Source organism: Pseudonaja textilis, chromosome Z, assembly GCF_049901715.1.
Source record: "Pseudonaja textilis isolate UNSWEBS1 chromosome Z, rPseTex1.2, whole genome shotgun sequence".
In the NCBI taxonomy this organism is placed as follows: domain Eukaryota; kingdom Metazoa; phylum Chordata; class Lepidosauria; order Squamata; family Elapidae; genus Pseudonaja; species Pseudonaja textilis.
Genome location: NC_142008.1, coordinates 99,525,385 through 99,551,560, shown reverse-complemented (window position 1 = coordinate 99,551,560; position 26,176 = coordinate 99,525,385). Strand labels below are relative to the sequence as shown.

The following is a 26,176-nucleotide window of genomic DNA, read 5'->3' as shown; positions in this document are numbered from 1 at the left end:
AATTTAATCTTGTTTTCATCCTGAACCCATTCCTGATTCATCATAAGGCAATTCATATTCTTGTTAAAAAGGGTGGAAACCCCTTCCATCAGTCTATCTAGAGTTATTCTTGACTATCAGTGGCCTCAGAAGAGAATAGATGCAATGCAAACTGCATTGCCTGGTAATCAACTGATCCATTCAGCAAACTGCTAGTAAGGATTTTCTGATTTATTTCCTCAACTTTCCAACTGAAGTTTTAAAGAGCTTGCATGTCAAGACTTCATTTGCAAACTCTGTACTTGATAATCAGCAATGAATCTTCCCAACTGGTTGGTCCCCTGAGTGCAATGTAGAATATTCAACAGAACAAATAAAAGAGGTGACTTAATTCATACATCAGTTAAAAGGACAAGTAGTGTCTAGAGAATCTTGATTAGAGGTCAGTTCCCCCCAAGTAATCCTTTTAGAATAATACTTGAGAAGAAAGTGAGAGCAGAGAACATGCTTTATTGAGAAGTTGATACATTGATAGCATATTCTAAAATATCCAGGAAAACAGTTTTGCTTCTGTACAGGAACAAGCAGCCTCCCTTTGTCACAAAAAAGAGTATTACCCCATTTTTTGCAATAATCTAGAAGCTGAGAACAATTGCCAGACAATGTTCAGAAATAGCAATCCTGCAGACTGAAGATGGCAATAAAAAGGCAGAACCAAACACAAGAACCAACGGATAGGAATTCTTATCTAAAAATCCTTGGTGGAGATTGAACAAGTCTATTTGTTTTTTCAAGATGGGAGATGAAAGGACATTTTTAAAAAACATGTTTAGTTGAAAACAGATTGTATGTCATGCAGGTGTCTACTACTGAAAATTGCATGCTAGGCAGGAATGAAAGGCATAGTTGTATGGATAATTGTATCTTCAGGATCCTTCATATACATCACCTAATCTTACCATTAAAAGCAACACTCCTCCTTTTGTGGAAACTGCAATTAAGAGTGCAGAATACAACGTCCATTTTTCTGCAGCCCCTAAACAAATAAAACATACTGTCTCTTTCATAGTCCACCATGTCAGGAAAAACCAAATCACTGCCTTAGCATAGGAAGTATTCTCAAGATGAAACCCAGGATGTAAATGTCCATACTTCAAGGTGAGTGAGCACAATCATCTGTTAACCTCTACTGCGACTACTTTGATCTTCAGGTATGCAAGTGTACTCCCAATGCCAGGTTACTCTGTGTCTCATTTGGAAAAAGATTCATATCTCAAATACTGGGATATTACTGTATATTATCATGGACATCTGTGGCCAAGAATTGGCCAGTAGAGCAACCCAATACAGCAGAAACTACAGAGACACAGCCCAGCAGCTGAGACATAACTTCACACCAATAATATAGCCAAAGAGAAAAGCCTTAAAAAGACTACTCGTAGGCCAATTCTTTATGTATACATTGCCATCTAAATATAACTGGAACCAGCAGATAAGAGGCTAGCAGACTAGCCAGAATTTTCTTCTTTTTCTCTTTTTAATATAGGAAGATTGAGGTTTTAGAAATGGGCAAATTAAAACACTTGTAGCACCCGACTTATACTAGTCAAGAGTTTTATTCTTAACAATTTATAAATTTCCATTCATCAGACAAAATACTCCGACTCCTATCTTCCCAGCCGTTACAAGTAGGTATTACTTATTCCTGGTAGAGGATTCCCTTGAATCAAAGACTTTATTTAAAAGATGATTTAAAAATTCTCATTTGAAATGGGCATGCTTACTATGGAACCAATGAAGGAGGTCTATTACAGTTGTTTTTGAAGTTTTATTTTTAATTTGTCACAATGTTAATTAAAATTGGGACAGTTTTAATTTGTCATAATATAGAGTCATATTATGATAAACTTTCAGGTATCAAATCCTAAAATGAGGTTAAAATTTATTTTGGGTAATCTTGTATAATAGACTTTTCATTTGTAGAACATTAAAAATTAATTTAAACATAGCCATAACTGCCCACCTTCCCTCAGTGGCTTCTGAGCCAACTCTTAACCATTTATGGAGCAACATATCTGAAGCTGTCAATCTTCTCACAGACTGCTTTAAAAAAGAATAAGAAAATTATCAGACCAAGGCAGTCTCAATGTCAGGGAAAATCTGCAAATTGCCAATGTAGGGCCAAAAAAATACAAGCCATCATGAAGACTACATTCAGTCAGCTGCAGTGAATTGCCCTGAAGCCTGGCATTAGTATATCCAGCAGCTTCACAAATTGAATAATAAATCACAAAACTGCCAAATGCATATAGCAATGTACTGCAAAGAAATAACTGCCAAAAAGAGCAATGTTCCCCCACCAGCTGATGAAATGTGTTTCTATGCATATTCTTGGGCTTCAAGCACAGGAGCTTGAAGCAGGTAATCCAAAATGATGAGGCATGCCAAATTAGAGAGACAACGCTATGCCAAGGCTCAAATGTTGATCTTGCAATTTTTTCCCTACAAAGTTAATTAAATTGACTCTTGAAGTATATTAGCAGTCAGAGCCTATTCAAAAACTGCCATCAGGGTCACTTGTCCAAAATTACAGTGGATTGAATGATTTTTGTCTTTCCATTCATGCAATCAAAAACAGGTAATGTGGTATCTTTCTTCCCTGATATCTCCCACTCGGGGATCTGACTAACCCGGTTACAAAATCCAATTCATAGAGGGCTGACTAATTGCTTCTGATACCCTGTATCCAGAATTATAAAACCATTACTATTCTCAGAAACCAAAGTCAGTTTGGAGCTTCCTTACCATCAGCTCTTTTGGTGGATTGAACTGGGGAAAATATTTTGATGGCAATGTTGGAAGACATAGGTGCCAAGATCAAGAAAGTTTTAGGTTCTGCAAATAAATGTGAGAAATTTGCACATCCAGAAGCAGTTCAGGATCCCAGGAAGCACCGGATCATTTCTTACTTGTACCTTGTCAACATGTTAGGAAATAGTCTCACGGACATACATTTAGACTGTATATACACATGCAGCAGAATGGCAGGGAAATGTAAGGTGAATAGGATAGATTGGAGTATTTCAGAACACAGGCACAGGATTGTTGGGGGCTTTTTTAGTGCTCTTTCATCTATCAAAAACGTGCAGATGAAAGCTAGTATAGAAATGGGACTAATGAGAATGTCTGTCCCTATCCCCACTAGCTTTGATTTTTCTCTTCTCTTCTCTTTCTCTTCCCCATCATTAAAATGAAGCAATATGATCCTTTCCATCACATTTGCAATTCCACTATATTGCATAGGTGAACTACATCTCAGAGGGCTAAACAGAAGTTATAAAACTAAAAATGTGAGGAGCAAACAAGTTTTTGTGCTAGGAGCAAATAACTGATGGAGGAGCAACTAAATCCTACAGCATTTTCTTGAAACCATGTTAATATTGTCCAGAACTCTCATCTTTTCCATCTTGCCTTATAGACAAGGTATCTGGTCAAAAATGTTCTATAAAAAGTAAAACACTGAAGAAATATCTGAAAGGGAAGAGTTGGTACCAAGAACAGTCACATGTCCAAGATCTGGAAGAATCTAGTCCTGGGAAAAGAAAAAGTACCCACAGTGGTGATGATGGCAGCACATGAATGGGATGTTCACACTTCTTGGAGAGACTGGTTAATTAAGTGCCTTTGGGAGGGGTCCATTTCAAACAGCTGGGATCCATGATTTTATTGCTGTTGCACCTTTTGGCCTCTTTGGCTATCCATTCATCAATAAGATCCTGAGAAGACAAAAAGAAAGGCAGGTTAAAGGCTATATCTATAGAAGACATAACTATAACTAATATTGACAGAAATTTCAAGCTAAGAAAGTTAAAACCGTTTTGCTATTGCCCCTCTCCTTTGGAATAGTGCTCCACCTGAAGTCAGATACGCACCAATCCTGCTGTTTAAGAAAGCTCTGAAGAAGTAAATGCTGCTTAGAATCATTTGTGATTAAAATGGCCTATATATACAAGCAAACACATGAATGGTTTTATGTCAGAAGGATAGTTTAATAGCGTTGCTTTCTTAAGTAAAAACCTCTGTATGTAGGTCCAAAAAACTGATTAATTTTGAAAGAGTCCTATTTTCCGGTGTTTTTGTTATAGGTAGAAAATTGATACCACGCCATTTCAGGCTTACTGTTTTAGAAAGTGAAGCTGTAATAACTTAGTTGCATAAAAAAGAAGGAAATGTTCTGAAGGAAAGTTTAGAAAACAATGTGTTTACTTGTATTGATTTTGTCATAATCAATTGATTTTGTTCCCATGGTCACCACAGATTTTGTGAAATGACCATTTTGTTCATAAGTCAGAATGCCTTAGACCAAAATGACAACAGCTTTGTTTTATTTAATCAAAACCTAAACATTATATACTTTTAAGGTTTTATAAAAATTTGTTCTGAACACCAGAACTGACAGATCTCACAACTCCTCCACACACTTCATTTCTGGTATATTAATTTTTTTTTAAGTTCATCAATATGATGTGGGGGAGAGGGTACTTTGATTGCTATTATTAGACTCTCTGACTCAGAAACCCGAGCAATTCTTCCACATCATCCAGAGCTAGTTATAAAAATAAAACAATATTTATCTTCTGCTCACTCTTGATTGAGCTGGTGCAGATCAATTAATATTGCAGTCATAAACAAACAAAAATTATTGAAGAATTAATATTAAAAACACAAGGAGACTTTCTTTTAGGACTGTTCCGTATCCATAAAGCTATTAACAGGAGATAATTTCTTTTTAGATAAGTTCAATTTATCTTAAGAAAAAATATACACCCTGTCCTAAATGAAGCATCCCAGCTGTAGTTGGTACCATCTATATTTCATTTTCTCCATTTTTTGGTGTCATGCCTCTCCTATTCATTGTTTTATAATCTTGTTTCCTAATATGTATCTGTCCTGTTTTTTTAAGCAAACATAATAAATGGAATCAGTACTTATCATATCCATAAGTGAAAAATTTAAGATATCAAAGGAGAAACAGGGATACCATGTAAATATTATTTTCTTCAGCCATCCAAAAATTCTATAAGCAACTGGTTTTGCTTTATAGAATGTTTACAATGAGGGTGGGATGGAAAGCTCTTTAGCTCTCCAGTACTGGATTCCCAACAATATTCAGACAGCTATGGTTCCCAGGAAAACTGAAAAGAGTCCTGCAAGAGATTTCTGTGCTCAGATAGTGCATACAGACTCCTGTTTTCCGATGCAGCCTATCTAGGGCAGAAGAGCAATTCCCCCACACACCCAAAAAATTCAGAACATACAGTCAGTACCCACAAACATCCCAAACAAAGATGCAAAACTGCAAGGCAAACTCTTACTTGTCTTTTTAGGACCAGGTGTTTGCCTTTCCAGTACTTGAGCATCTGAAGGGCTTGCAGGGTGCTAACAATGTCAACAGGATTGACAGCTGTCTCTTGGCTGATCTCTGGAATAAAGAGATACAAGACTCTATTATTAATGAAACAAATACATGGGATGATCTATTTTTTTAAAAAAGGCTATTTCCTGCCCAGTCACACAAAGACTGGAAGCCAGAAGGCAAGTTCATGTGGCTTTGTAAAAAAACAGAATATACCATTCTCAGAATTTATAATCTCAACGGTAGACTGAAAGCATGCCTTTCAGAAGAGAAGGCAAAAGACTGAATGTGATTTTCTCTAGTCAAGGATTAACTGCTTTCCGTAACTCTTTGCTCATCCAGATGAAGCACAAAAACAGAACCAAACAAATTCAGCAGTTATGAGATACCATGTCTTCTGGTAGACAGAATACAGAATATAGAGAGGAATTTTAAGCTTCTATTATTTGAAGGAATTTCACATTTTTCCTCCTATAGGAAGAAAAATAGATTGAAGTAACTGGGCTGGAACTGTTTCAAACCATTTGTGTTTTGAAGCATACATTTATTTATTCTCCGTTTAGATTCCAGATTATTTTGGAATTCATTGGACAGGCATAAAAAGTAAGGATAGGGAATGGGGGAGTAAGCATCTAGGGAAAAGCAGCAATGAAAGATAAATGAGGGATTATCAGACTTTTTAATCTCTGGTCACCTTGACCTATTCCTCAATAGGTTCTTAAGTTTTATTCATTTTAAAATACCTCATTTTTTGCAACATGGTAAGAAAGATATTCACAGCAAAAGTAAATTGAGAAAAACTGCTCCATGTGGCCACAGTAAAGGGAGAGTTAAAATTTAAGGAAAGAGTGGAAAAAAGTAGAACTTACCTTTGATGGAGATTTCTTTGCCTTGAAAATTATGCAGATAACGGAGAAGAACCTCCTTCCAGTAACTACGGTAGCTGATAAGTCCCAAGTCTGAGAGAGGCCTTTCTGGAGAGCCAACTTTCTCTTCCACTTTGGAGAGTAAATAGCCTGTTTAGAGAGCACAGATACATTTTTGAAATTTGGTCTATAAATAAAATATTTATTTATTGCTTTAGAAAGTTTAAATAGTTCTAAAGAATTCTTCAGCTGACAAAAGATATCACCTTTAAAAATTGAGAGCTGCCTTTGTTTGTTATAGCAAATAGTAGTTACTAGCAATTACTTGGGAGGGTGCTCTCATATTTTCTGGTACTCACCAGGGATGTGCAAAATATTTGAGTGCAGTGTTCTGAGCTGAAAATGGCAGGACAAATTATTAAATATCTATTAATTCCCATGGATGCTAATGGGGAAAAAAAGTATGAACAATAAAAAAATGGGGGAAACTGTTGGCACCTTTCAGACCAACAAGTTGTATTAACAGGAATAAGTATGCAACCAACAGAGCGGTAGCTCATAACAGCTTATGCCTTTCAACAAATATTTGTTAATTAGAAAAAGTGCTACCACAGTCCTCCTAATTTTTAGCTACTGTGGAGTATCACAACTACCTCCTACAATGTCTAATGTGAGCAACTATCTTCTATTTTGGCTAAGTAACTCAGAACTGTTATTTAAGTAATCAAAAGTCAAGTTTCTCTGCCAAGATCTGATTCAATCTGACATTATTTTCGTTTTATCTTACAGATTTTTTTTTCAATTCAAAAATGTCTTTCAAATCTCACTGACTTCCTAGTAGCAGGTAACATGGGTTGCGATCACTTCTTCTTGTGGTATTTGAAGTGAAAAACAAAGGAACGAATGATCAAAATCCTCAAGCCATTTTGAGTTCGTACAACAACCATGAAAGCTTCAAATTAAGTGGGGGCACTTTTATTTGCAGTTTGAAATAAAAAGGAAGAGCCCACTACAATGTATGAGAAGCACTAGGTAGGTTAGGAAAGATGCATTAGAGGCATCATGTTCTTTGGGGTAGGTGCACAAGTGGATGGTCCAAGTGAAGAAGAGATGGGGAAGTGAGGGGACAGGCAGGGGAGACTTAAGCCAGCAACTTGTGGCCCTCCCTGTTGACTTTCTGGAATGCCAGCTAGAAAGATTGCAAACTTAAGTGTGAATGGGCTAAAAGGGTTTATGATCACATGATCATGAGACTGCTGGGATAGCTAGAACTCCACGGACCAGTCATAACTACCCATTCATTCAGCACTGTTATAACTTTATAAATGGAGTGGACAAATGATTGTAGATCAAGGAATACCTCTATGTTTATTATTAGTTATCATTGACTAATATTATCTACAGTATTGACAACACACATATAAGTAAATATACTTACTGAAATCAATAAGCATTTTGCCATAACCCTGCCTCATGTACTGAGGCATTGTCAGGATGCAAGAAACATTATAGTTGAGAAATGAGTTCTTTTCCTAAAATTGAACAAAGCAGCATTTCAGGCTAGTGGTTTGTAAGAATTACGTAAGCATATAGGTAATAACAGACCTGCCCAAAACTGAGCAAAACAATAAACAAATAAATGAAGATATTCCCAGTGAAGTGTATTTGTCCTATCTACCCAAGAACTATTAAGCCTTTACCTCCATTCTGTCTTGGTATGCCAAATAATATTTTATGGAATCTCAGCTTATAGTGAGACAAATCAAACTTTTCTTTGTTTGGTTTGAATAACCATTCTCCAAAATACTCTTACTTTCAGAAGATTCTGGAATCCTGAGTATCTGGTTTCTTAATCAATTATTCTATTCTTGCTTCAGCAGCCTTTACCAGTAATCTTTGGCCCCATTTATTTAGCATCAGAACATTCACTAATAGGATTGAGGGCAATAACTTCTCCCTATTTTATCACTGGGCCAATTCTCTAGGAACCATGCCTGTAGCTACTGATTTAAACAGCAGATATAGGGAGACACATCTCAGGATAGTAGGTTACCCCAAAAATTTAAAAGAAGTTTAAAGCCTAGAAGCCTAGTAAAAGGCTTCAAAAAACCATAGAAACAGTACCAACAGCATACAGTCAGTTCATTGTATGTTTGTGTGTGTGTGTGTGTGTGTGTGTGTGTGTGTGTGCGCGCAATTAAAAACTAATTTAGGATAAACAGCTAAGCAAGAATGTACATAATGTCAATAAAATCATGTGCAAAGCAAAATTTAAAAGTTTTGGAATCTTAACAGTCAACTTGTACATTTTTTGTCTTACATGAAATTCAAATCTTGAAGACCCTTCTCAAAAATGACTTCCCATTACCAAACAAAGAGAAAATCCAAGCTGGCTGCTTACATTGCATTCATCAACTCAAAAATTATTTATAAATCATGACTGATAAAAATAATGACTGTTTAGATATTCAGCACATCCTAGAGTTTGCCTTCCCCATTTCACTTAAGTATTTTACTTGAGTACCATGCTACTCTTAAGAATTTCAATACTTTTTAATCAATAATCCCGGGATGAAGACTTAACTGGTATATTTATCACACTAGATTATCCAACTCTTTTAAAGGCAGCCTGCTAGTTATGTTTCTTATGTAAAAGTTCAGAGGCAAAGCTATGAAACTTATATTCCAAAGGCATTTTTCAAAAGGCAACCAGACTTCGTTTTTCCTTGAATATGTTTCACTTCTCATCCAAGAAACTTCTTCCATTCTGAAGCTTCTTCAGTTCATAAGTGAAGAAGCTTCTTGGATGCGAAGTAAAACATAATCAAGGAAAAAAGGTGCAGTTTCCTTTTGAAAAGCATCTTTGGGACAGCCAAGATCTAGATGATTGAGAATCTTCCTAGACATATGAAACTTATCATAAACCAATTCTAGTTAAACTGATTGAATAAGCCAAATTTTTGTCAGATAAGTTTATCCCAATCTGGTTCTCCTGATGCTTATATAATTGTTACTGACAATTCTGATAATTCAATTAATCTAATGAATTAATTCATAGGTTGGTAAAGTTCTAGATTGTTCAAGAAAGCTCAGAAAGTAGCCAGACGCTATTAGTTTAGCAAGTAGCTTTATTAAGGCTTGTGCTTGCAATTGGAGGTCCTTGCCACACAAACAAGAATATATTTAAAATCTGGATTAGTTAAGAGTTAATGTGTAGACAAAACTGACATTTGTACCAAAAAAGTGTTTATATATGTGCTTATATATGGAATTGAAAGCCACACGTGCATTAAAAAAATTAAAATCTGCAATTAAACATATGCATTTATCTTTATATATGAGCCTAAATCACACAAACCCCAAAGCTACTTTTCTCTGGATTTTTCTTTGAGTATCATAGTGCCTAAATTAAAATGTGAAAACCAACCAAGTTTTTTCCTAATTGTTATCATTATAGGGTTTTAACTTGTTTCCAAATCTGGAATTTCTGAAGTATTTCCTAATAGCTATACATTTTCATTGACACATTAAAAAGTTCAGACAGAGGGGACTTCCGGTGGTGAGGTCATGGTGAAAGGAGAACGGTCTCCTCCGTTCCTGGAACCCATTCTTTTGCTTTGGGGATCCTTCGGCGGCATGAAGAACCTGGAGAGCGGAGCAGAATAGAAGGGAAGTCTGGATGACAGCGAAGTGAAAGGCGATTGCCTGCCGCCACGAAAAGAAACTCCTGAAACCCGAAGTGAAAGTGCCTGTCATACTAGTATGGCAGACCGGAGGCTGTGACTAAGCCACAGATGAGAAGTGAAGAGATTACTAACAGAACATGTCATTAAAGCTGATCAGAAAATCCCAGAGATGCAACAGTGGTGATTTGCCAAAAGAAAGTGAGTCCTGAATTTTTTTTACTGAAAAGGGAAGCTTTGGCAGGTGGGAAATCCCTGAAGAACGGGCGGCAATTTGATGGAACGAACAGTGATTCAGCAAATTTGCATAGACTGAAAAGAGAGGACACAGAACTGAAGTGAAGGATTCCGGGAAGTGGCGAAGAAAGACGAGCGGACATACAGAGGAGGATACGGAAAGAAGAGGATTTGAAAGATTTAAAGAAGGAATTGGGAAAGCAGAGGCAGTGAAACGAGAAGGATGGAAATGGCAAGAATGGCGAGCTGGAGAGAGTGGAAGGACTGGACAGACATTTGATTGAAGGAGACGGTGAGACCCGTGAGGTGTGAAGAAGAGATAGACAAGACGGACGCTAAACTGTAGGAGATTGAAAGGAGAAAGAGAAAGTTTAAGATGGAGAAGAGAAACAGAAAGTAGCAAAGGAAAGAGAAAGTAGAGCTGAGACGTGAGGAAGGAGGAGATTGGAACACTAGAGACAACAGAATAGAACTGGATTGAAGGATAGTTTCTGATGGTACTGACAGTGAGTGATTGAACTCCAAACGTTGGATTGTTGGTTAAATTTAAATTAAGAAACTTAAGGAGCTTGAAGGAAAAAAAACTGGATCTATAGATATTGTTTGACTATGTCCATAAGATGACTTATATATTTATATGTTGTGACTCCAAGACTTGAACCTGATAAGTCAGCAGATGTGGGCTCGAGTGAGGAAGAAGATCTGGCATTGAGATTCGAGCCTGCATTGCTGAGCGACCTTGAGAGGAGTCTGGGGGACAAGAAGTTGAATCTGAGAGATGAACCTGATTTATTAGAAGTTTCAGAGACCTCTTCCTCTTCTGGAACTCCCTCCCTGATTGCATCTCAGATGTTGACTGTTAATCAGGAAAGTGTATCAGAGGATTCCAGCTGTGATGAAACTGCCGGATGCTGGCTGGATGCCAGAACAGGAGAAGATTGAGACGTCAATCTCAATTAGAAAAGAGAGATCCAGCAAAAGATTAATTAATGAGACTAACATGCCCTTTCTTAGAGGATATAAGGGAGCGCATGACTTTGAGATATTTGCTGGAAAACAAAGTGAATCTTGCCTGGGAAAGACTTGCATTTGATTTACTGCATTGTGAGCTTTACAGAATTGCCGGACAGATTCTAGGAGGATTGCCAAAGGACTGTGATAACAGAGCAATTAATCTCCTGACTCCGGTTTTGTTTACGTAAAGTATTTGAACTATATTACTCAAAGTTTTATCTGTGGATACAGGTGGAACAGAACATTTATAGTTATATACCATATATATCTTGTGCTCTACTACAACTTATTATAAACTATAGTGGTTTATCTATACTTAAATATTTATATTTATACTACTTCTATACATATGCATAATTAAGTTCTAATTTATAATCAATAACCACATTTCCTTTTTTTTTTCCTTCTGTAAGAGAAGGGGCGTTGGTCCTACCTGAATGCTTCTTCTCGGGGAGCTGAAAGGAGAATCCAAGATGGGTAGTCTCTAGTCTCCTAGCTCTGCAGACAGAGTTGAAAAACTGAGGACACACCCCCTGGTAACGGTTCCCAATTCTGAACGACGTAAGCAAATTCAGCTGCTCCTCGTCCTCAAACTGATAGCTTAGCTGATACTGGGAAAAGGGGGGACATTTCCTCCCTATTCCGACCTGGCAGAATACAGGGTGGGACTGGATTCTCTCTTCTGCTCCCTGAGAAGAAGCTGTTAGGAATGTAAGTCACCTAACAGCTATTTGGGTTGGAAATATATAAACCAGGATAGACATTTTAAAACTGTATCTTTAAGAAAATGAAAGAATGCTAATTGGGTGTGGTTTCTCAAATGGCCATGAGATGGAGCCAGAAACCTGGATTGTCTTAGTCTTAGTCTCAGAAGAAGTCTCAGTGAATCTCTGTTTTCTTCTGTTGGAGAGTATTGCTGTTCCTCCTAATTGACTGATATTACTGGATTTGATGTAAGTCTGATACTGAACTGTTTTTGACACTGGACTTTGTCATTGGATTATCCCTGGATTGAAAACTGACTGATTTACTTGTGAATAACTTTGGATTGCTTGTTTGGACTTTGCTTAAACCGTTTCTGGAAGTAAAACCCTACATTTACTGTACAGTGTTATCTGTGTGCTGTGTGTGTATTATTCAAACACTACTCTCAAATACGTCTCCCTGTATGAGCTCATTCTCCTAACGGGAAATTACCTGAACAGAAGCGTTCAAGTAGGACCAATGCCCCTTCTTCACTGCGCCAAAGGCAAAATCCAGAATGGGACATACCAAAGCTGGCTGATGGCTGTCCTACGGGTGGGATCTGGATTGGTCGGAGGTCCCCAACTCTACATGAACCCCCTGCAGGACTCATCTTCCAAAGGACGCCTCTGCTGAGTCAAAGGAGACAATTTTGTAATGTCTTATGAATGGGGTTCCTGATGACCAGGTCATAGCTCTACAAATGTCCAGAATCGATGCCTGCATTGCCCAGGCTGTGGTGGTCGCTGCACTTCTGGTTGAGTGCGCAGTGATTCTCCTGGGTACAGGAAGGCTCTGTAACTCCTAGGCCTTTGCAATGCAGTCTCTGAGCCAGCAACCCACTGTAGAAAGCGTCACCCTGTGACCCAAAGTTGACAGCTGAAAGGAAACAAATAGGGCTTCTGTCCTCCTAAGAGAAGTAGGGTCCAACCGCAGAACCAGCCTGTCTGCATGGAATACGCACAGATCCTTCCTGATGAATAAGGCCGCCAACTCTGAGATACGCTTGGCCGAGGTAACAGCCACCAAGAATGACACCTTGCACATGAGTAGGTGACTTTATGCAAGGGTTCAAATGTGGGAGAAGTCAGTGCCTGCAGGATCTTAGGCAAATCCCAGGTGGGGTAGTGGTGGACCACTGGTGGCTTCGAATTTGGGGCTCCCCTAAGAAGGCTTTCACCCTAGGATGTTGGACCAGAGTAGTAGAGCCCTTGCCTGAAATCACCGAGGCCAAGGCAGCCACCTATCTCTTCAAGGGGGAGAGACCTCTATCCAACCTGTCCTGCAGGAACTCTAACACATTTGCAACAGAAACAACAGTGGGTTCCAATTGGTGACTAGCGCACCAACCGCAGAAAATCTTCCACTTTGCGTTATATATCCTGGTCATGGAAGGTCTTCTGGCCACCTGGATGGTCTGAATGACCCTTGTGGAAAACTTCTCTTGTTTCAGGATCCCCCGCTCTAGCGCCAGATGGTCAACCGAAACCAGGCTGGATCTGGGTGCTCGAACAGTCCCTGGCTGAGGGAGATCTTGTGCAGTGGAATTCTCCAGGGTCTGACGACTGAGAGGCCCACCAGGTTGGCGAATCAAGGGCGCCTGGGCCAGTAAGGGACTACCAACAGAGCTTTCACCCTCTCTATCAGTACTTTCCTGATTGCCCCCAGAATTAGGGGAAGGGGGGAGGAAGGCATACAATAGTCCCTGGGCTCACCTGCACTGGAGAGCACTGACCCCTTCTGTTCCCCGTGCAGGGAATTGAGCAAAGAACCTCAGGAGCTGCATGTTCTCTGGTGATGCAAAGAGATCCAGAATCGGACAGCCGAAACGTTCCGTCATCTCCTGGAACAGACTGGGATGCAGTCGCCATTCCGATTGGTTGACCGTGGCCCTGCTCAACCAGTCTGCCTGCACGTTGGACACTCCCCAGATATGTTCTGGTTGTAGGGACAACAGGTGTCTCTCTGCCCAACTGCACAATTGAGTCACCTCCTGCATTAGAGATCTGGAGCGAGTGCCCCCCTTATGTGGGCCTTGGTAGCCACTTTGTCCGTGAGAACATCATGTCTCCCCACCACCTCCTGCCTTAGATCCTTGAGCGCTACGCAGGCAGTCCTGAGCTCTACCCAATTTATGTTGTGGGCGAGCTCCTCTTGTGACCACCTCACCTGGTTGACCTGGACTTCCAAGTGGGCCCCGCAACCATACAGACTGGTGTCGGTGGTGATGGTAATCCTCTGGGGCTCCCTGTAGAAGCATCCCTGGTCCATGGCTTGGGACTGCCACCAATGGAGAAAACGAAGTACTGGCAAGGGCACACGAACCCTCCTTGGTGAGTCACCCCTGCACGCCCTCTAGTATGGGAGCAGGAACCACTGTAGGGTTCGAGAATGGAAGCAGGCCCATGGGACAATCCCGATGCACGATATCATTTTGCTGAGAAGTTGAGACAGCAAGATGATAGGCGCCTCTCTGGAAGAGAGGATCAGCAATGTGACTTCCCTGATATTGTCTCGACATTCCTGTGAGAAAAAAACCTGGCCGGCTAAGGTGTCTATGATAGCCCCCAAATGCAAGAGCCAAGTCGATGGTACTAGGTGGCATTTGTCCAGGTTTATCGAGAACCCATGCTCTTGAAGAATCCTGACTGTCAACATCAGATCCTCCTCTGCCTGGGGTCGGGAAGAGGATGCTATCAGGATGTCATCGAATAGCATTGGATCCTTATGGGTAAGACTATGAAGTGTGCCACTACAGCTGCCAGGAGCTTGGTAAAAGTCTGTGGGGCTGACGACAGGCCAAACCCTGTATTGAAAATGGTGGCCACCATAGCAAAACCTCAAGAACTGACAGTGGTTGGGATGTATGGGCACATGGAGGTAGACCTCCGTCAAGTCTACCAAGGCCAAAAATTCTCCCTCCTGCAGTCCCTCTAGAATGGAGTGGAGGGAGTGCATCTTGAACCTTCGGTAGATTAGATGTCTGTTGAGCCCTTTCACGTTGAGGATTGCTTGCTACCCCCCCTGAGGGCCTTTAGAATCACAAACAATGTTGAATAGAAACCCTGTCTCTCCTGGTCTTCCGGAACCATCTGGATGGCCCGAATGTCCAGCACATAGTGGATCACCGATTCCATGAGATCCCTCTTTGAGGGGTCCCTGGAGACGGGGCAGCACACAAAGGCTCTTGGGGGTGAGAGAAGAGAAACTCCAGAGAGAGACCTGACCATAAGGTTGACAGGATCCAAGTGTCCATTGTGGTCTGTTCCCACCTCTGCCAGAACCGTCTCAGACAGCCCCCTATGGGAGATGAGGCTCGGACATCACTTGTTGCGCCTAAAGATTCTGTTGGAACTCCTAAAGGACCTTCTGCCCTCTTGCCTCTGACACCCTCTGGTGGCAAAGGCCTGAGATGAGGATCTCTGGAAGAAGGCCCTACTTTGACGGGAAAAGCCTGCCCCAGCTTCCCCCTGTTTAAAGTAGGGCTTCCTGTAGTAGGTTGGAGACCTGTAATCAAAGCGCCTCTCCTGGGAGGGCAGGATCTTTCGCCTGTCCCTGGTTTCCATTAAAAAGGGATCTAGGGCCTCCCTAAAATGCCTCTCTCCCTTAAAGGGAGCAGATACCAGCTTCCATTTGGTTCTGACGTCCATGTGCCAATTTCTTAGCCAGAGGAGCCTATGTGCTGTTATGGAAGAGGCCATGGCTCTAGAAGAAAATTTGGCTCAAGTGGGATCCTGCACTGTAACTGCCTCAGCCACTGCAAAGAGGCCCAAATAAAAAAAAGACGTGGTCGTTGATGCCCTGATGGCCCAGGCAGCCGCTTGATGAGCTCTCCAGAGCACCATCTCCTCCTTCTGGTCCTCCGCCTTTAAAATGTCCTCCACATCAGGTGAGATGAAAGAAGAGGAAGCTAGGGCTACCACTGGGCCATCTATCTTTGGCATTTCCATAATGTCCAAAAGGTCCTTGTCCACATTAAGGTAGACTCAGACCCACTGGGGCGAGTGTACACCCCAGGAGACTTCCACTGCTTTTTGATCAGGTTCAGAAACATCTGGGGCACAGGTACAGCGTCCACCACAAATGCTTTCTCAGTGAACAGGTAATCCTCCTGATCCTGACCCTCCGTGGGAAGGTCCTGAGTGACCGTGTCCTTTTTAAGATGAGCTGTGCTCTTAGCCTTAACCAGCAGAGTCTTGAAGAGAGCAGGCTAGAAAACGCCCTTAAAGGAGGGGGGAGCTGCTACCTCCGACTCCTCATCTGAAAAATCCCTTTCTGGAAGGAGGTCCCTCTCGGAGCCATAAAATTGGCTGCTTTCTGAAGGGGAGGCCAAGCGCTCTGTGAAGTGGATCGGCTGTGTCCAAATAAGACACACCTCTGTGTCCAAATAAGACAGCTGTGCAGCTGTTTGACCTCTGCCTGCAATTCCTGTCTTATTGTTTGGGAGATCCAGGCTCTCACGAAGGATGGCATTTCTTGCATCTGGGTCCCCTCAGGCCATAAGCCAGTTGCTGTAGGTGTAAAGGTGGCTGCAGGCACAGGTCTGGCTCTGCTGGAGACTTTCATTGCAGGTGCCGCAATCAAGATCCCCTGAGGCAGCTCAGAAAAATTGTGAGAGGTCTCTGCCCTGATTTGGAGGTTTCCCTGCAAATCCTTAGTACTTGAGCCACCAGGAGACCAGGCAGTCATATACTGCCTATCTGCGAGTTGGTCTGGCTGGCTGTCATCTTGTGGAGGCAGAGGAGAGGTGGCCCTGTTTTCAGCCATCCTGGAATCTCTCACTGCCCTGTAAAACTGTTTGTCTATGGCTTTTTGTCTATGCCTGGCCTGCGTATCCTCAGCCCTAGAGGGTCTTTTAGGGGCTAGAGCCCTGGCTCTAATCCTAGCTCCTGTCTCCAATCCACCTGTCTCCAGTCCAGACCTGGGCTTAGGTGATCCCTTTACAGCCTTCTCTCTACCCTGCTGAGGAACTGACAATTCTTGATCAGCTCCCCTGGCAGCCATCTTGAGCCCACCAAATATGTCACTTGACAGGGGGAAAGGAAAAAAGAAGTAAAGAAAAAAATTATTTAGCCTAATGTTGTCTGCTACAGCCACAGTAGCTGTCCACAACTTCAGGAGGCTAGTGCAACCCAAAGTGGTGAGCTCAGCCCAGCTCTGCAATTCAAAAGCTGAGTCAGAGAAAAAAAGGTGAAAAATGGCTGACTCTTTGAATTGCAGCAAGCCCTGACAGGTCAGAGGCTTGTGAGACTAGTGCAGCTGCCATGGTGCTCTGGGGATAGGGGGTCAGGATTTAATCCCAATGGCCAGAACACCCCCCAAAGGAAAAATGCTAGAGACAAACTGCAAGATTGTCCCCAAATGAAATGGCTGCCACCGCCGCCAAAAAGGGACAGAAGTGCTTAGTGGCAGTTGTGGCTCGTCCCAGGCAAGGGAAAGTGGATCGGGAGAAGGCGAGTTGAATAAGACGCTGACTCCCGCCCACAGCCCGGCCCACACAGGCTCTCAGGGTCACCTCCTCCCAAATTTTAACAAAGAATCAGAAAAAAAACAGTCTACCAGCAAGGAAAGTAAAATAACAACAACAACAACAACAACAATAATAAAAAAACATGAACTGGGAAAAAAGCGTGAAAAAATGAAAATGCTAAACTGGCTAGCCGGCTAGCTGTTAAACCTGATCTAAGCCTCTCTGAGAAAAAAAGCTTACCCCAGGGGGTGAATATTCTTCTACAATCCTAACTATTCAGAGCCCTTAAAGGGTGGTCTGAACACACTGAGGCCGAGTGAAGAACTGGGGACCGTTACCAGGGGGGGTGTCCTGTTTTTCAACTTGGTCTGCAGAGCTAGGAGACTAGAGACTACCCATCCTGGATTCTCCCTTCAGCTCAGTGGAGAAATATCAATTAGTTTGTTAGAGTGCTATTATTATTTCACTTATTGAAATATTAATGAATTGTTACTTAAGATAAATCTGAGATATCTATTAGTTAATTGAATAGATTTAAGAACATTTAGTATATGAATTAAAAGGAATTATTGTGATATAGTATATAAATAGGATAGGAATAGCGAGAAAGAGCTTGGCTGAGAAGTAGATAGGAATGTTTTGTGATTTGTAGGGATACAGTGAACTGGAAAGGTTTAAATATTTAAAATAAGGAAAGCCCGATATACAGGAGTAGGTTCTAAAGTAGAAACAAGTAGGAAGGGAAAAGGAAAAAAAAGAGATCAACCAAAGTAAAACTTTAAAATAGAACATAAAGTGGATGCTAGTGTGGGCAAAAGTAAATAGAAGTTTCAAAAACATATCAAGTACCATAATATCAACCTTAAGAACGAAAAAGAAGACAACATCCAGCCCAGTATTGACAGTCCCATCCCCTGCTGGCCAGAAGACGATTGAGGAAATGTTGGGGGCCGAAAAGCAAAGTACAATTTCTAACATGCAAACAATACAAGCATCGTTGCTGGCAATCCAAGAAACCATGATGAAGATGCAGGAGCAGCAGATGAAGATGCAGGAGAACGTATCAAGGAACCATATGGAAATGAAGGGGAACATCAACAAGTTAGAAGACAAAGTAGACATAATACAACAAACTATTGAAAAGAATGAACAAAAATTACAAGTAGTGGAAATTACATCTGAGCAAAATGAGAAAAAACTGGAGTTAGTAAACGGAAAGATGATGGCAATGAATAAGGAATTAGAGGAACAAATTAAACATCTCAAAATGGACAGTGCTGCTTTTTTACCTGAGGTTCCAGAACATCATGGAGAACAAAGAAGATCTGAGCACTATCATGGCAGAACTAATTGCACCAGTTTTACAGAAAGTCGAGAGATCCTATTAGAAATTGACGAAGCCTATAGAATTCAAACCAGCTATGTGAGATATAATAAGACTTCCATGAGAAGTCCATGTTAGTTTTGCTAGGAAGAAGGTATAATATATCAGATAACGACAGAAGAGATTATAAATTTCTGGCAATTCAATTGATTAAAAGAAATGTAGCTTTTCGATGGATTATCCCGGAAGGGATGTTAGTAACAAGGCAGGAGAAGAGGTTGAAAATAGGATAAGCACAGGACCTGTACGATCAAATAGGAGGAATGGAAGAAGAAAGTAGTAGCAGGGATGAGCTGGAGACAGGGAGCCAAGAAGACCAATGACAGGAACTAGGAACTAGGAGAAACGGAACAAGAAGAAAGTAAAGAGGAAAATGAGCAAGGAGAGGAGGAAGACATGAGACTAAGATCACACCCATAAAGAGACACAAGAATAGAAGGCAGGTATCAACTCGTAGGTAGGATGATGGAAGAGGAAATCAGGCTAATATCATTAAACATTAATGGACTGAACTCACCTATTAAAAGAAAACAAATATTAACAAGATTGGCTAAACAAAAAGTAGAAATAATATGTCTGCAAGAAGTGCACATTTAAGAACAGTTTTGGAAATGCTTAGAATACCCAAAACTAGGAAGGTTATTTACAGCTCTGGCGGATCAGAAACAGAGAGGGATAGCTGTATATATCAAAGAAGGAATAAAGGCAGTAGAAAAATATGTAGACTCCAATGAAGAGTGTTGATACTTGAATTAGAGATATGTCAGAAGCAAAGGCTATTAGTTGTAATTTATGAATGAAAATCAAAGTCAATTTTAGAGTAATTTATATGATAAAATTTTAGAAATTGGACAAGGAAATATATGTATAGTGGGGGATTTTAATGTGGTGATAGACATAAGAAAGAATTATGTTAGTATAAAAAATAAAAAGGAAAATCCTGCCAATATCCTTCTTTGAGATGATACAGAAATTGAACCTGGTGGACAAATGGAGGAGACTAAATTTGGGGGGGAAAAGAATATACTTTCTATTCCAATCCACCTAAGTCATGGTTGTGATTAGATATGGCGTGGATGAACGTAGAACTGGGAAATGAATTAGAGTCAGTAGAGATTATGACAAATGTATGGGCAGACCACAATCCATTAAAAATAATTTGGAAGGGAAGGAAAAAATGAGAAGATGGACATTAAACCCCCAGATCATAAAAGAGAAAGAATTTGCATCAAAAATTAAAACAGAAATGGAGTTATTTTTTAAGGAGAATACTGTTTAACAAACATCAATACAGACATTATGGGACACAGCAAAAGCGTATTTGAGGGGAATAACAATAGCCTGTATAGCTAAAAGAAATAAAGAAAGGTGGGGAAAACAAAAAAGGTTACAAGAGGAGATTAAAGAGATATAAAGCAGACTACAAAAAAACACCACAAGATGAGAAAATGAGAAGGGATATGATTTTAGTTAATCATAAGTTAAATATTATGAACCAGGTAGAGAGAGTAAAGGAGGTCAAAAGAGTGAAACAGAATTTCTTTGAGCATGCTAATAAGCCTGGGAGGTGGTTAGCCCATAAGTTAAAAATAGAAAGAGAGAAAAGGCTGATTCAGGAGTTGAGAGATGAAAATGGAAAACTACAATACAAATACAATGGCAGAAAAGAAAGAAATAGTGCAAAAATATTTTGAACAATTATATAAGGAGGATAAGATGAACAAGGATAAGATAGAAAAATATTTGAAAGAGAAAGGTCTACCAAAAATAAGTGAAGAACAAAGGGACATATTAAATAGAGAAATAACGCCTATAGAATTAGATATGGCGGTTAAAAAACAGAAAAATAAGACTCCGGGGCTGGATGGTCTCCCAGCAGAAATTTATAAATGTCTGTATGAATGTTTCGTACCAGTGATGGTAGATCTGTATAATGATGTATTGGAGCACACCAAGCTACCCGAATCATGGACAGAAGCATTTATTTCATTAATCCCCAAAGAAGACACTGACCACAACCAAATTAAAAACTATAGGCCAATTTTGTTATTGAATGCAAACTATAAGATATTTGCAACAATAATGTCTCAAAAGGTTGAAATGATTTTATACACTGAGATCAGAACTGTTTTCTACCTTCCAGACAGATAAGAAATAATACCAGAATAGTGTTTAATGTATTAGAATACTATGAGGCCCACCCGGAAAAACAGGCAGCATTGATTTTCTTGGATGCTCAGAAAGCATTTGACAATCTCAATTGGCAGTTCCTAATTCAACAGGTAGAAAATATGGGGTTTGGAAGCAAATGTAGAAAAATGATAAGTACCGTATACCAAAAAGCTAAGGTGATTATAAATGGAGAGACTATGGAAAGTTTTAAAATAATGAAGGGTTAACGGCAGGGATGTCCAATGTCGTCTCTACTTTTCATTTTGACTCTGGAAGTGCTATTAACCCAGATCAGACAAAACACGGAAATAGGCGGATTGAGGATTAAAGGATAAGAATATAAAGTAAAGGCTTTTGCAGATGACCTGGTGTTTTTTATTGAAGAACCAATGGAGACAGGGATAAATTTATTACAAGAATTGGAGAAATATGGGGCAGTAGCAGGATTAAAAATTAATAAGGAAAAAACCAAAATATTAGCTAAAAATTTGACAGAAAGATTTATAAGAAAAAAATGGGATTGCAGATGGTAAAAAAACCTAAATATTTGGGAATTTGGTATCAAGGACATGTTCCTCTATAAAGGACCTACACTCTTTATACTCTATATAAATGACCTTTGTGATCACCTTATAAGCAACTGCATCCTCTTTGCAGATGATGTAAAACTATTCAACACCACCGATAATACTACTGTTCTTCAAAGTAACCTTGATTTTGTGTCTGAATGGTCAAACATATGGCAACTCCAAATCTCGACCAACAAATGCTCTGTCCTACACATTGGTAAAAAAAGTCAGTACACCAAATACAAACTAGGCGGATATGACCTCATTGATGACCCCCACTGTCAAGGACTTAGGAGTACTCATATCTAATGATGTAAGCGCCAGAGCTCACTGTAACAGCATTGCCAAAAAGGCATTAAGAGTTGTAAATCTAATCTTACAAAGCTTCTCCTCTGGAACAATTGAATTGCTAACTAGGGCATACACAACTTTGGCTAGACCAATACTCGAATACAGCTCATCTGTCTAGAATCCGCACTGTATATTGGACATTAATACAATTGAGCGAGTCCAGAAGTATTTCATGAGAAGAGTACTACACTCCTCTGCTCGCAACAGAATACCCTATATTGCCAGACTTAAAATTTTGGGCTTGGACAATCTTGAACTACGCCGCCTACGGTTGGACTTAAGAGTAGTAAAAAAAATTATCTGCTACAATTTCCTACCGGTCAATGACTACTTCAGCTTCAACCACAACAACACAAGAGCACACAACAGATACAAACTCAATGTTAACCACTCCAAACTTGATTGCAGAAAGTACAACTTCAGCAACAGAGTGGTCAATGCCTGGAATGCACTACCTGACTCTGTAGTTACATCCTCAAACTCCCACTCCTTTAACCTCAAACTATCCACTATTGACCTCACCCCATTCCTAAAAGGTCTGTAAGGGGCATGCATAAGTGCACCATCGTGCCTCCCATCCCTGTCCTAATGTCCCCATTTAATTGTACCTATTTTCTGTATTCTTACTCATGTTTATACTTATACCTATTATCTCGTAAGCAGCTGACAAATCAAATCAAATCAAATAAATAAATAAAATAAAATAAAAATAAAGGAGGACAATTATAAGAAATTACTTCAACAGATAAAGAAGGACCTGACAAATTGGGGAAAACTGCACCTATCTTTATTAGAGGGGATAGCAGCGATAAAGATGAATATTCTACCAAAATTATACTATTTTCAGACAATTCCTATAAAATTGGATAAGAGATTTTTTCAGGAGCTAAACAAGATAGTTATGAAATTTATATGGTTGGGTAAAAAAGCACAAATAAACCTAAAAATGCTACAAGATAGTAGAAGTAGAGGCGGACTTGGACTCCCAAAATAGGAACTGTATTACCAAGCAGCAGTACTATTATGGGTGAAGGAGTGGATAAATTTGAAAAATAAAAGAATTTTGTTAATTGAGGGCCATGACCTCCAAACAGGGTGGCATGCTTTCCTATGGGACAAAACAAAACAAAAAAAAAAAAAAAAACAAGACACATTCATATTTCCATAGACATTTGATAAGTGAATCATTGCAAACCTGGGAAAAAGTTAAAAAAAACATTATATGAAGATACCAAAATGGGTCTCCCAATGGAAGCAATATTATACCCAAATATGAGGGATACAAGGAAAATGGTCAGATATGAAGAATTATTAGATATTCAGGGGAATTTAAAAACAATTGATAAATTAAAAGAACAAGATATAATTATAGATTGGTGGTCATACTTACAAATTCAGACAAAATTTAGGAAAATTTAAAAGAACAAGGGATAGAAAAGGACTTACAACTGGACCAAATTTTGACAGGCAAGGAGATAAAATTTATAACAAGAATGTATAACTATTTGTTGGAAGTGGAATTAGAAGAGGAAATAGTAAAGGGATCAATAATTGCCTGGGCAAAAAATATAGGGCATAATATAAATTTAGAGGATTGGGGAAAAATGTGGACGGATAACTGGAAATTGACATTGTCAACAGCATTTAAAGAAAATCAATATAAAATGTTTTGTAGATGGCAACCTAGCCAGAGCAAGACTGGCCAAAATGTATCCAAACACCAAAGCAGAATCTTGGAAGTGTAAATATAAAGAAGGAACGTTCTTCCATATGTGGTGGCAGTGTCCAGAGGTTAAAAATATTGAATGAGGGTACAAAGATGGATATTAAAAATTACAGATCACAAATACACAAACTCGAACCGGAAATATTCTTATTAGGAATAATTAAGGGAAATTTGAGCAAGGTCATCATTATACATATCATAACTGGGGCAAGAATAGCCTCCGCACAGGGATGGAAGAAAGAAAAGATACCATCTGAAGAAGATTTGACACAAAAAATAATGCATTGTGCGGAACTGGATAAAATCACAATGGAATTAAGAGGCAAAGATGATTCGGACTATTACACGGTTTGGGATAGGCGATACAAATGGATGGAGGATAGAAATAAGATTTGATTTTTATGTATAAAAGGAGATGTATTTATTAGCAAGACATGAACACTGTTAATGTGAATAGAGATTTGTATTTTTGTTTTTTTAAATAAAATATTTTCAAAAAAATTCAGACAGTGAACACACTAGTCAGTTTAAAAAGAGGCAAAAATCAAGCAATTAACATGTAAAGAGAGAGGAGTCTGATTAGTTTTCAAAAAAAATCAAAAGATCAAAAGAAGAAACTATTGATAGTATTGAATGGATAACTTTTCATGTTGTAAAAATATATATGTTAAAATTTGAGTTTTGCTCCTTATTTACTATTTGACACAGTGAATGATTTTATTTTGCTTTACGTTATTGTTGTTACTTTCAGTTTTCAGCATTAGGAGTTATAGGCAGGCAAAACAATAAAGAGAAACAAATAAAGAATAAACATTAAAAACATATTCAAGAAAGTTTAATCAATGTTATTTATCGTTGTTTAAATAAATTACTTTTCCATTTTATATAACTATACTTTCATAAGCAAACCAAGTTACATATACAGGTAGACCTTGATTTACAAATATTTAACCACAAGTTCAAAGCTACAAGGGCCTCAGAAAAAGACTTATGACCCTTCCTCAATTTATGACCATCACACTACCTCCTCCCCTTAGTTACATGACTGCAATTTGGGTATTTGGCAACTGACTCACATTTAAAACAGTCACATGATCATGATTTGTCAGCTTCCAATAAGCAGAGTCAATTGGTAAAACTGGATTTATTTAATGACCATGTGAAATGGTCATAAAATCAGGTCTGGTGACATAATTCAATGGCACCCTGAGCAATTGAAATTCTGGCCCCAATTGTGGTCATAAGTCAAGGACTATCTGTAATTTAGTATTTAAGGACTATCTGTATTTAAGTATCTGTAATAAAAAATATGATATAATAAAAGTGGGTCTCTACATTTGAAAAATTATATAATCCCACCCCTTTAATAGCCTGGTCATTTCAATCCTATTGAGCAAATTTTTCCTTTAGCAAGTGCTTTTCTTTAGCTTTAGTATTTTTCTTATCACATGTCCTCTGGTGGCATACTATCATTTTTCCAATTCTGTGCATAAGTTATTCTTGCTGCCGTTAATAAATGTAGCCTTAAATACTCTGTTTTCTTATCATATTTTCCCGTTATTATACCTAATAGCAAAGTCTCCGATCTTAATTCAATTTGTTTAATTATTTCTTCTATCCATTTTTTTTGTCATCCAATATTTTTTCACTACAGGGCATGTCCACCATGCATGGTAATATGTTCCTTGCTTTTGTTTGCATTTCCAATGTTCGGATGGTCTGTTTGGGAACATTTTTGCTAATCTAACAGTGCCACTGTAGAACATTTTGTACAAATTTTCTCTATATGATGCAGACATCATCAATTTATAATTCTTTTCTCACATTTTTCCCATTTCTCCAATTCTATCATATAGCCAAAAAATTTCGCCCAATCATTGTTTAACCCTCTCCACTTCCATCTTATAATCCAACAAATAATTATATAATTTTTTAATCAATTTCTCCTCTGGACCTTGTAGAATCTTATCTAATTGCGATAATTCTCTATGTATCCCATATATTTCTGTATCTTTCTTGAATCTTGCTTATATTTGCATATGCATCCATCACTCTACCTCAATTCCTTGCTCTTTTAATTCTTCTTTCATTTTTAATATCCTTTGCTCGTTTAAGATGTCCTTATACCTTACTGTCTTATTAAGATTTAATGCATTTGGATATATTGAGGCTTCCATAATTGATAACCAGATCGGAATTTTGTCATTATGATTTCTTTTAATCTTTTCCCAAATCTATAGCAAGGCATTTCTTATTTGGTATCTTTGGAAATAACTATGCATCTTGTTTTTCCCTTCCCATAAAAATGCATGCCACCCTAATTTTAAGTCATGTCCTTCAATTGTCAATATTCTTTTATTTTTCAACATTACCCAATGTTTGATCCACGTAACAGCTGCTGCTGTATAATATAAGAATGGTACAAGCAAAATGGCAAAAGTAATAATAAATGGAGAGTTAACTGAACAATTTCAAATATTGAAGGGAGTAAAGCAAGGATGTCCGCTATCACCATTGTTGTTTATCCTGACTTTGGAAGTGTTACTTGGACAGATTAGAGGGGAA

At 39.0% G+C, this 26,176-nt stretch overlaps 1 protein-coding gene across 3 annotated transcripts in view; it reads right to left on the bottom strand.

The window, feature by feature from the left end:
• Positions 1–469: 469 nt before the first annotated feature.
• KAT7 (lysine acetyltransferase 7) overlaps positions 470–26,176 on the bottom strand; it is a 37,591-nt gene continuing 11,884 nt past the window's right edge. For 2 of the 3 annotated variants that reach the window (XM_087916854.1, XM_087916855.1), the window contains 4 exons: positions 7,700–7,793; positions 6,265–6,411; positions 5,355–5,461; positions 470–3,755 (listed from right to left, as the gene is read on the bottom strand). In XM_087916854.1, coding sequence (XP_087772980.1) covers positions 3,654–3,755; positions 5,355–5,461; positions 6,265–6,411; positions 7,700–7,793 — 450 coding nt within the window. In that variant the 3' untranslated portion in view covers positions 470–3,653. The remainder of the gene's footprint in view (positions 3,756–5,354; positions 5,462–6,264; positions 6,412–7,699; positions 7,794–26,176) is intronic. The other variant, XM_087916856.1, reaches the window with a different exon arrangement.